This window comes from Diospyros lotus, chromosome 1, assembly GCF_014633365.1.
Source record: "Diospyros lotus cultivar Yz01 chromosome 1, ASM1463336v1, whole genome shotgun sequence".
NCBI classification, from domain to species: Eukaryota; Viridiplantae; Streptophyta; class Magnoliopsida; order Ericales; family Ebenaceae; genus Diospyros; species Diospyros lotus.
In genome coordinates this window covers 26,977,772-26,990,391 of record NC_068338.1, presented here as the reverse complement: position 1 = coordinate 26,990,391, position 12,620 = coordinate 26,977,772, and the positions used below count along the sequence as shown (strand labels likewise).

Genomic DNA, 12,620 nt, shown 5'->3' with positions numbered 1-12,620 from the left:
TCTTTGCGGGGCCTTCATCGCCCACAGCTTCTGCTAAATCTTAATTAGCAAATCGATCCCCATTTTGGGCCTGTTATGTCCACTTCCGCAAGCCAGATTAGAAACAAAAATCCCGCAAAGCACTCTGTGTTTCTCCTGCCAAAAGCTCATCTTGTTAGATGAGCATTCCTCCCTGTTAGAAGAAGTTCTAGGCTCTAGCCACAGGTTTTGTTTTACAACCCATGGCGTATCTATGTTTTATGATCTATCTTCCAATTGGATGGTTCTTAGATTGAAAAGTTTTGAGGTTCATAAATAGAAGCATGTAAGCTTGGATGACAATGGAATTGGAATTCTCGTTTAGAAAGGCTTACGCATGTTGTATTTTGGTTCTCAATCTTAGTTTCCTAAAAGTCAAGAGAATGGTTGCTCCATTCAAAACATGCCTTTAAAGGTCATCTCATTGCTTCGAATCAAAATTTCCTTAAAATCTTGAGTTCTTAGCTGGCAGCAAATAACGTACCAAATATAACTGCAGGTGAATTGTAATTTTATCAGGTGGTGCAAAGTTGCTATAACTTTTGAATTTAACACGGATCGGGTCGTAATTCAACACTGGTCTGGTCACAATTATCTGAGGCCCACAGTTCGAATGACCACAAGGGTTCATCATTATGTTAAATGTATAAAGAATTGTTGGTTGCTTAAAAAAAAGAAGAAGAAAGAATTGTTCGTTAAAACATGTTAACCCAATATTTCAATGGATTTACAACAGAAATGAAGAGTTTTAAGTGGGAAAAGGATTGATATTATTGTTAAAAATTGTACCTATCAAAGCATGAGAGGTGTCGAAAAATGACGGGATCTAAGGATTTTAATGAGGTTTTATGTATTTTTTATTTAGTGATTGACACAAGTTAAATCCATTATCTTATAAATTAAAAATTCTGAAATTTAACTCGAAAGACTTATTATTTATTGAATAATCTTAGGCCAAATAGTTGATGATGCTAATAATAATAGTCTTTTAAATATATATAAAAAAAACTCAGGTTAAAATTAACTAATAATTATATGATTATAACATTTTTATATATCTCAGCACAAATATATTTTTTGAATTATCAAGAATATTAAAAATTTACTGATTTATTTTAAATACAAACTGTATAATCATAGAACGATCTGAATTAATTTTATAATAATAAAAGTTTTATATTATGATAGTTAAATTAAAAAAAGGGACACAAACAGCAAAATCCAAAAATATAAAGAAGTAAAAAGATAAATTTGAAATGGTGAAATCTCAATATAGTTATTATACTTTGTCTATATGAATAAATTAATTATTGTTTTTTGTCAAAAAACTGAATAAGACAATACACTTTTAAGGGTTAGAGCTAAATTGTCATTATATTTTAAAAATACATATATTATAAATATGTGGGGGGGTTTTGAATTTAAATTTAAGATTATTTTGATAAGAAATAAAATTTGTATTGTTAATAAAATTAAAATAATATGAAATATTTAAAAATATGCTAATTTATTTAATAATTTTTGAAATACAGTGACTAACTAATTATTATAAGTCTAAAAATATAATAATTTATTTAATATTTTTAAATTTATAATGATTAAATTAATATAAATTTAAGAATATAATAATTTATTTAACATTTTAAAATTAGAATGATTAAATTGGCCCGAATCAGATTTCGGTACCAATTTAAAAATTGAAAAATGAAAAAAGAAATGAGAACGATTTCAAAGAAAAGTCGTCCTCTCCACCCTGGCCGACGGCTCTGTCCAAAATTTTCTCACTGTCCCTCCATTCGTCTCTCTCTCTCTCTCTAGATCACAGTCTCCGTCTCTGGAGGAAGCATTGCAAGCATTCCCTCTGACAATTCGCCAAGATCTCGCGCTTGTTCTACGATCTAGATAGGGGAATTAAGATAGAAGAGACTGCAAGAAAGGAAAAATCGAAATCGAAGGAGTGGGTGGATCTGAGTGGAGATGGCGTTGTCAGGGATGAGAGGCCTCTCCGTCTTCATCAGCGACATCCGCAATTGCCAGAACAAAGAGCAGGAACGCCTCCGCGTCGACAAAGAACTCGGCAACGTCCGTAACCGTTTCAAAAATGAAAAGGCAAGCTGTTAGGGTTTTTGATCTGCTCCTTCTATTCTTTTCCCTTTGGGTTATCATCTCTTTTCATTGACTGAACGAGACAATTTAGTTTTCGTGGAATGTTCAAGTCAATCCAGTTTGATTTTTATGTCTTAAATCGACTTGTTTTCACTGGCACGGCGCAAGTGCAGATGGAATTGGGTCTTTTGAAAATTTAGATACAGCTTAAGATTTTTAAATTTTTTTTTTAGGGAGGAAACTAGTTCGTATTTCACTTGCATTTCCCAAATGAGTGCTGTCGCACTGTGTTGCCAACACCACTTCTAATTTAAAAGCAAAACTGCTAAAGTGTCTTTCAGCGCCTGACTTAAACAAATCGGATTTGTGAATCTGGAAAAAGAGTCTCCAAACTACCTGGGTTCACTATGAAACTGCACAATCAGTTTTCTGATGTTAATAAGCTAATGTAGTGAAGCTTTTAAGTTAAGTGTTAGGTGAATGTAGAGTGTATTTATTGGCGATCTTCTATTTCCTGGTGTTTGTGGTAGCGGAGACCTAAGAAGTTTATGTGTCAAGAGAAACAATGGTGAATAGAGTCCAGTTGATTATGGACAATGGCTATCCATTTATAGGTCCCACGTTTTCTGTACTGTGCAGGACCTATGTCATTGCAGATCCAGTGAAGATTATTTTCATTGCTTGCGCCTAGATAAATTGGATAATTAATTGAACTAGACTTCTCAGAGTCAATGCTACAGCCTTAATTGTGTATTTGGTACCTAATCTTCATGGAATGCGTCAATAGAATCAAGCTACGGTGGATAACTCTTACCAACACTTGGATTAGCAAATGCTGTTTAGATGGTAGCTTCCTTTTAGATTTGAAGATAGAATTTTAGATTGACAGAGTAACAAGGAAAATTTATTACTAGATATTGATTGGACCAGTGTACTCAGATTTATTACCACGGAGTAAAATTCTCAAGATAATCACTTCAGCTTCCAAAGTATGGAAGAAGTTAATACAAATTGGGGTATAGAGCTTATCTGGAAGTCAATATCCTTTCACCGAAAATGTTTTGAGGTTACTGTTATACATAGACTGGAAGAGAGAGAATGTGACTCTTGGCCATTATAAGATTTAATTCTAATGCTGTCCTTCATGTTGAAGATTACATCATTAGCTGCTGTAGATTAGCTAAAGTATATGCATTTCCATTCTTCATATTAGAAAAATTTATTGCAAGATGTCGTTAATATCATCACAATAAAAGCTCATCCAAAATCTATGTGCGTGTATTTATGTTGGGAATTGGGGCATGAATTGCGAAATCTAAGGCATCATGGTGTTGCATATGCACCCTTCTGCCATGGTTTTTTTTGCTCCTTTTATCTCTAGTTGTTTAACTAAACTTACATTTTAGAAAATGGAGATAGATTTTTGGTGGTGGCTCTATCTTCGTGAAATTCTCACTATAATTAAAGTTCAAACAACAAAATTCAAAAGTTAGTAGTAAATGAAGGGTGAATCAGATAATTAGGAAAAAAAACTAATACAATCTGTAAAGAGAAGCTCTAAGCACTTTCTAAGTGGTCATGGCTTACAAATTAACACGCTTCTGCTGATGTGTATCAACTGGCAGCTTCTCATCAATTTATGTTTCAAATTTTTATCTATGCTTGAGCTTGGCATCATGGTGTGATTCATTGACTCCCATTTAGTGCCCACGTCCATTATTTTCTTTCAGTATATTTTGATAATTGTATTTTGACTTGGCCTTATGTTATTCAACTTTACTGTTTGTTCCTTTTTCACAGGGTTTGACGCCTTATGAAAAGAAGAAATATGTTTGGAAAATGCTTTACATCTATATGCTAGGTTATGATGTAGATTTTGGTCACATGGAAGCTGTTTCCTTAATATCTGCACCAAAGTACCCAGAAAAGCAGGTGCGGTCTATATCCAAGTCTGTCCCCTAATTCTGTCAATATGCTGCTTTTATGATTGAATGCTAACTGGTTTCTTCAATGGCATTGTGGATGACATGTGGTCAACTTGAATGTGCTGACTCCTAAGTTCAGAGTTTAACCATATGAATTGTGGTGCCTTTGTGATGGATTTTGATACCTGAGAGTAGCTTTATTATATACATGGATTTGGATTTGAGAAAATTATGTAACTAAGTACAATTTTTTTTTTTTTAAATTGCTAAGTGCTTCAATAGTATTAGATTGGCAATTTCTAGGGCTTGTTCTACATTCTCCAATGTATATGGAGAGACTACAATTGCAACGACTTTCAAGGGCATCAAAGATCTTTTTATAGTAAAGCAAAAATAAATTTCTTTCTTTTTAATAGTTGGCTTTTGGGTTGCGAAGAGTGTTGTTGAAATCAATTTCTGGATTTTTGAGAGATTTTAAGTAGGAGATAGAACTCTTTGTTTTTTACCTCTTAACGATAGTTATTCTTATATACACACACGCACATACACATTTATACTTTTGATGCTTAGGAAACTTTGACTAAGCAATGACTGTCATGTTGGTTGTTTCTACACCACTCTTTGATTTTGACTATGGTGTATCCCATGTGCTGATTACATCATGTAGAACAAGGGCAAAGAATGCTTCTGTGAGCAAAAACTAGTGAGGAAGAGGTTGTATGGTTATGTAGTTTCTGCTTCTGGGACCAATCCAGTGCATAGTCGTCAAAGGCACAAAGTGCACTGAGGCACAAAGAGTGCTTGGGACCTAGGCTCTGGCACTGACTTTTTGGATGCAAGGCACATATTTACAAATCTGTGTAAAAATACTTAATACATTATTATTTTCAATATGTAACCATAAGAGATAAATACAAACTAATAAAATCATAAATAACATATAACCAGCACTATATACTAGATTGATAACAGCTAATATTATTTCAACCACCATAATAGCCAAACTAATATTATTTTGAAGAAAATATTACAAGTCTAAAATGTCAAACTGAAGCATTGTTTCAAATTCAAGGTTCAAAACAAGGGACAAATTCATAAAAATGACAAACAAGTAAAATGAGACACAGATATTTAAATTATAGTCTAAATTTAACATAACAAAATATCAAAATGAAGTATTATGTCAAGTCTTTAAAAGTTCAAATTGCATTCATTCCTCAATCTTCAATGACAACGAAGCTAAAGTCTTTTGGAAATTAAAAAAGAAACACAAAAAATACCTTTAGTGATATGCTGGCTCCAGTAATGCTGAGATCTGATGGTCTTTCAATCCTCTCTCCATTTCTCCTTTCTCCTTCGAGTACTTTCTTAGTTTAGGGTCTTATGCTGAGAGGTTTTGTGTTGAGGGGTTTTGTTTTAATGTTAGGATCTTATGTTGAGAGGTTTTGTATTAATGTTTTCTCAAATTTCTTTTAGTTTTTTCCCATGTTAGTTGTTATTACTGGAAATCTATAAAAAAAGAAAAAAACATAAAATAGCATAGGTGCAAAGGCGCACACCTTGTGCCTAAGCCTATACCTAAGGCCTGCACCTGAGGGTTTAGGTGCATGCTTAATGGAGGGTGCCTTGCCTACGCTATGCATAGGTGCCCTTTCTTGAGCCTTGCACCTGGGGACGTTTGAGGTGTGCTTTTGATAACTGTAACCTGGGGTATGGATGTTTTGTTTGTATGGGTTGTAAATTTGTTGTTTGGTTCTTTTAGTCAAGGACAAAAAATGGTTTTATGTTTCCCGGGGGTTGGGATAGTAGTGAGTTGTTTAAGTTTTGTGTGGTAAGCTGATATATCCAGCTAAACCCTGATCACCACCTTGATTGGTTTTTGTGGTTTTATGGTCCTAGGACAAAAGTACATTGAAAGAATACTCTAGGCTGTAGTAGGATATCCAATTAAAGGGGTTTAAATGAGTCTAATTGGAAGCATGTAAAGGTAATGAAAAGAACACGAAGCATCTTCCAAGTGTTAGGTTCACATGGGCATCAAACCTAAGGTTAGGATTACATCACTCAGAAACAAAAGCTTGGAAACATCTGAAAAATCTTCTAAACTAACCTCCAAATGCTTAGGAGCATTGCATACTTTACATGGATATCTGAGGGATCCTAAATTGTCAGCTCGGGGTTTCTGTTAGGTAATTGAAGTCTTTAATTTACCATATAATTCTTGAAAAAAGAAGGGCATTAAGGACTCAAATAATATAACTTGACTTCTACAATTGAACTAATATACCATAGTCCTAAATATATCTAGAGGTGAAGATGACAAGTCATCTCACCTATGCTATCTAGGCATCCCACACAAGTTCAAGGTTGCATCTCTCAGAAAAAACATTGAAATCTTCGACTATGAAACTAATTTTTGTTTAATTTGAAGCGTTTCATATTTTTATATGAAATTCTAAGAAACACTAAGACCCTGTTCTCTTTACTGTTTTCAGCCCATTTTCAGTTTTTAGTTTTTCAAAATAGTGAAAACATGTTTATTTTTATATTTTAAAAAACGTATTTTTGAAAATAAGGAAAAATTTTGTAAAGAAAACTCAAAACAACAAGTTGTTTTGGTTGTTTTTATCACAAACAAGCTCAAAATTTCCAAAACGTGGAAAACGTTACCGATAAAAAGAACACGTTTTCAGCAATCTTAAAACAGACACTTAAAACACAAAATTGAAAACTGAAACACGAAGAGAACAACCCCTAAATTGTTAGTACACCAAAGTTCCATTTCAGGATTAAGTTTTTCAACTTTTTGAAATCACCTATGACCTAATTTAAGTGTGGCTCCTTATAGTGCCCACCAATGAATAATATTACTGGTCTTCTCCTACTAACAAACCTCCAATCTCAAAAATAAAAAAATATAAATAAAAAAAGATGTTGACTAGATATCAGCCTATGCTAGTTTCTCTCTCTCTTTCCTAATGGGCAACAATGAATATATGTGTAGATACATGAAGCAACACTCCAAAAAGGGAGCAAACTTCGTATTGAAAGAAAAAAGAACAAAACAACTATTTATGAATCAAAGCCATCCAGAAAAATTAAAAAGGAACTTGAGGAAAAGGAAACATCTTCCCCCAACCACAAAAAGGGAAATAAGAATGGTTAATTTCGGATTGACGCAATATCAAGGGCAAGGGTTTTGTCGTGCAAAAATGTTTCAATCATAGTGACCGGATTCCTCCTAGCCAACAATGATCTAGATTGTGTGTTCTAGATTGTTGTTCTCTTGTGTCCCAAGATTGTGAGGAACATGATCTGCATCCCCAAGAATGGGGATCCCAACCAGTACATAGAATCAGTTAAAACAATTTAAAACTAGGAAGAACTTAGAATAATTTTCAAAGAAAAATTATTGAAAAGAAAGCTCATTTACCTCACTTTCTTGTATATTCTATTGTATTGAGAATTTGTTTCATAGGATTCCTCAATGCATAAGTTGTACAAGAACATAAAAAAAAATTCAAAACAAAACAAACCAATTTCTTGTTACGACCCAAGGGTAGACTAGACATTTGTGAGTGAATTCTTGTAACCAATTTTAACAATAGGAGGTTAAATGGTTGTAGGTGGTTGTGGACAGGTGGTTGAATAGTTGGAACGATTACAACTTCTTTAGCTGACAGTTAGCTATCAAATTGAAAAGAGTAGCTTCCATGACCCTAGGAGCAATAGAGGGGTAAAATTGTAATAGGGATATAAATAGTTGTTAGAGGGTATTATGCAATTTGTTAGAATTTCAGTTGTTCTGCACATAGGTGCATGGATTGAGGCCAAACGGATTACACATGGGTGCAGGAGCAGTGAGGCTATAAATAAACCACTGTTGTAGGAAGAAAGCATGCTTGAATTGATTGAATGAAATTCTTATTTCTCTCTCTAGATTTCTCTTAAATCTCCCTCTTGTTTCTCTCTGCCACTCTCCCTCATTTCTCTCTAAATTCTTCCCCATTTTTGTCCAATCTTCCCCTAATTCCCTCTGTTCTTGGACTTAGTTCATCGGATCCTTCTGGCTGCCAATTCAAACCTTAGATAAACCCTAGGTACATGACAATTGGTATCAAAGCAGTCATTCCTCGACTGTGAGTTCGGAAAATCAATAGTGTCCGATCATATTTGAATTAAGCAAGCCAGATTTGAAGCGGAGCAAATCGGTCATTGGAAGCGAATTCAAGCGACTCTTAGCGGAAGTGGATGAGTTGTAGATTTTGATGATTCCGACAGATATGAGCAAGCAAGTAATTCTTGCTCGAGTCTTGAAGGCTAAGCCGATAGTAACTCTCAGTTGTGGACTTAGTGAGCATTGATTAGAAATTGCAAACGAGCAGGGCAAGCGATTCCGAATTGGAAGACGACTTTGCCTAACGGATCTAATTGTGATTCCGACAAGTTCTTAACGGTTGGGCTTGTATTTTGGAGGCGCAATTGGGTAGTTGGAGTAGGCAAGTATTGGAGACAAGCATGATAACGACGGCACCCAGGGGAGTTCCAGTTGATCGGAATTCTCAGGACAAGCAAGGCCTTCCCATCCTCAGAGCCATTTGTAGGAGAATTTCAAAGAAACTGTAGCCATCGATTCTCAATTTTGGAGAATTCCGCTAGTTGCATCACAATCACTCAAGGAAAGCGAGCAACCCAGATGATTCCAGTGGTGAATTTTGGGGATCTGGCGGAATTCCAACGACTTGGAAGGTTGTTCAACTTTTGGAGCAGTGGTGAACGAATGTGATTAGCGAAGGTGAACAGTGGTGAATTCTACAACAATCGTTCTCCAACTTTGGTTCATGTAATTTTGGGTAAATTGATTCCAACGACTCTCGTCGGAATTGATTGAGCAGTCCGACGAACTTTCCTTGCCGCGACAGAATTTGGGACTTCAGTTGTTGCAGACGCGGTTCAAGGAGGCGACCACAAAGCATTTTGCGATATGGTAGCAAATTGGAGCAGGTGAGCATCTCTTAGATTAAATTCCGAAGGAGAGTCAGTGGCCCCAACCATTGGACGACGATTGGGGTGTGGGTCGTAGCCATTGTAGGTCTTGATTGACGGCGAGTGTAACGATTCTCAGGTTGTGATTGCTCCATTCCATCGTTACTAATTTCCAACGCTTCATGACAATTAATTTCTGATCGTTCATAGGCTGTTACTTTTCGACGGCACTCGGTTTGAATTTTGAGGGGCAAAGTAGATTGAATTAACGTAGTCGAGCAGTTAATCCTTGGCTGCGGTTCCGATTCGAGTTGAAGGCTGTTGAATTAGGAAAATTCTGCAAGATCAGTAATGGCGGAAGGGATGCGGAAGAAGAACCTTGAGTCCCAAGTGCAGCAATTCCACTCTGCAGTCACTAAATTGCAGGCTTGAGTGGAATTACTGGAGACCAGAAGCAAACACGACCATGAAGCAATCATGGCGTTGGATCGAAGTTGGAGACCTCTCTAGGGGGCTTGGAGAGAAGGTTGAATGAGATTATAGATGAAGTGGGAGCTCAGATTAGGGATCAATTACAGAATTTCATGGACGTGTTCACTCACCAAAATCAATCATCTCTGAAGGGATCGACTTCAAATATTCCAGAGAGTACTGGGAGGTCTTTTGCTACATCTTTCTCTACTCAATATGGTGCTGCTTCCCCGATTTTTTTCATGCAGGAACCATTCAAGGGCTACACAATATACATGGGAGCTTTAATGTTCCCACTATGCCTGACACGCTTGCATCTGGAAACTCTACAATAAATAAGGTTCTTTCAAGTGCAGTTCAACAACATGCTGGAAGCCTTTCTAGTGGTTGTTTTGCCTCAAATAATCTCCCTATTGCCCTTTCTCAAATATCTCATAGTACTGCACATGGTAATTCAAGGGCGACAAATAGTGGTGGAATGAGTGTTGTTCAAAGCCCTAGATATAGTAGTGGCACAAATGGAGTTGGTGGGTCTATTCTCGGGATTCCTTTAACTTCTACTGCAATTGGTAACTAGAGTGTTGTTCCAAGAATGGGAGTATCTCCCATTCTTGGAAGTGCAAAATCTCAAATTACAAGCTCAATGGGAAACATATTTGGTGGGGGCAACATTGGGAAGAACCTGAGCTATGGTGAGGTTGCTAGGGCAACTACAAAGGGACCATCGGATCTTTTTGAAAAAGTTCTTGTAGAGGGATATTCTAGCAAACACAAAGAAAAGGGAGTTGTTGAATTCATTACATGGAATCAGAGTGGCGTAACGGACATTGGTGGTCCGAAATCTGAGGAACAATTAGATTTGAAACGAAACATTGACTTGTTGGATAGTCGGTTACAAAGAAGGTCGGAGCTGGAGCTAAGAATGGCAACGCTTGTGACATGTATCGTAGGCGGGGTCAAGATTGGATGGTCCACATGCAATTGAAGGCATTCATCAAGGACTTGGACCAAAATGGTGACGAAATATTAAAGGAAATTGGGGTCACAGTTAACCAATCTTCTGGAAGTGCACTAGCCTACATTAAAGAAACTGTGGTGGGGAAAGTTATCAAGGTGTACATGAGAACTACTATAAATTTGCTATTCATACAAAGGATTTTCAAAACTTCTCCATCCAAGCTGTGGAGGAGAAGGAAAAAGGCATATAGGAAGTTGTGGAGGTTTGGCATTTCTTGGGGACAAGAAATGTTTTAAGGCAGGGGGAATTGTCATGACCCTAGGAGCAATAGAGGGGCAAAATTGTAATAGGAATATAAATAGTTGTTAGAGGGCATTTTGCAATTTGTTAGAATTTCAATTGTTCTGCACATGGGTGGCATGGCTTGAGGCCAAACGGATTGCACATGGGTGCAGGAGCAGTGAGGCTATAAATAAGCCACTGTTGTAGGATGAAAGCATGCTTGAGTGAAATTCTCATTTCTCTCCAATCTCTCTCTTGTTTCTCTCTCCAACTCTCCCTCATTTCTCTCTAAATTCTCCCCCATTTTTGTCCAATCTTTTCCTAATTCCCTCTGTTCTTGGACTTAGCTCTATCGAATTCTTCCGGTTGCCAATTCAAACCCTAGGTACATGACATAGCCATTAAGAAGGCTGTTGTAGAGAGTTGGAGTTAGTTTTAGGGGGCAATAACAAAACTCTTCTCACTCTCTTTCACTCTAGAATCTCTCTCTCTAATTTTCTCTCTCGTTCCCTCTCTCTTTCTTGTTCTATCTGTTCCTTCCTCAATTTCTAGTCTTTTCTTGAAATTTTATGTACATTTCCGAATTGCCCAACCCTCAACTTGAGGGTGTGACAATTTGGTATCAAAGCCAGTGATCCTCGACGGTCTTAAGGTGCGACTCGAAGGCAAGGGCAACAATTGGTGGACGACAACAAGTCTAAGCAAGGAAGATGATCAAGACCAGGTTTCTGATTCGATCAAAGAATGGTTGAAGGGACTCGAATGAAGCAATTGGAATCAAGGATGGAGGCTTTGAAATTTGGCATGCCCCAAACTCAAGAGGCTATGATTTAGAGTCAGGAGGATGTGGCGGCCATCAAGGAAAGTGTGGAAGAATTGGAGTAGAACAAGGAGACTGTGGAACAGTATGGTTGAAAGATTAATAGCATGTTCAACATGCTAGTAGCACTACCCCAATTCCATCTACCACCTGATTATCCCCCGATAACAAGTTCTGACCAAATCTTGGCCTGGGATGGCATTCTTCCTAGACCTAAAGAAGGGTTAGAAGCGGGAGATCAGCTTACTTTGGAGCAAGGTAATCAGGTAAGAGGAACTCTTTCCCAAACTACTGTTCATACGCCTATGCCTCAATTGGAAATTCTAGTGTTTGAGGGTGTGAAACCACGTTGGTGGATCCATTGTTGTGAGAGATTTTTTCAATTCTACCGTATTAATGAGGAGCAAAAGGTTACCTTGGTAGCTACCTATCTCAACGATACGGTTGACTCCTGGTGTCAAGGTTGGAGACAAGCCAAGGGTAGTGAGGCTAGTTGGGTTGAATTTTCGGGGGAATTATGTGACTGGTTTGGAGAAAAGAGTATGGTGGACGTAGTCGAAGAATTTAACAAGTTAAGGCAAGAGAGTTCGATGATAGAATACCAAATGAAGTTTGAAGAACTAAGAGCATTACTGTGGACCTCTCAACCGAACCTAATTGAACCATACTTTGTGTCCAGTTTCATTAGTAGATTGAAGGATGAACTAAGGCCTATGGTTAAGATGATGATGCCAACATCGGTGAAACAAGCAGCAAAGAAAGCAAGGTTGCAAGAACCGACTTTGGAGGTGATATTCAAGAAATATAAGATCTAGACGAGGCTTAACTTGACCCAAAATCAACAATTAGTAGGTAACTTCAAGGCTGCAGTGTCGGGTCCAAGTCAAGGAGGAGCCAGGATTCCATCTAATTCGGGGGAAAACAAGAATCAAACCATGGAACAATAGAGACAATTGGGATTATGTTTTAAGTGTGGTGAGAAGTACAGTCTCGGGCATCAATGTAGAAGGCAATTGTTGAATATGGAGGGGTCTGATGAAGAGAATGAAGAAGA

General features: G+C 37.1%; 1 protein-coding gene and 1 non-coding gene across 2 annotated transcripts in view; one reads left to right on the top strand and one right to left on the bottom strand.

Annotated features, from left to right (window-relative positions):
- The first annotated feature begins 1,762 nt into the window (after positions 1-1,762).
- LOC127799766 (AP-2 complex subunit alpha-1-like) overlaps positions 1,763-12,620 on the top strand; it is a 56,545-nt gene continuing 45,687 nt past the window's right edge. Inside the window, exons 1-2 of the mRNA XM_052333994.1 lie at positions 1,763-2,127; positions 3,925-4,056. Coding sequence (XP_052189954.1) covers positions 1,996-2,127; positions 3,925-4,056 — 264 coding nt within the window. The 5' untranslated portion in view covers positions 1,763-1,995. The remainder of the gene's footprint in view (positions 2,128-3,924; positions 4,057-12,620) is intronic.
- LOC127793647 (small nucleolar RNA snoR35) lies at positions 9,675-9,754 on the bottom strand. Its single transcript, XR_008021482.1, has one exon. It is a non-coding gene; the product is annotated as a small nucleolar RNA snoR35 (small nucleolar RNA).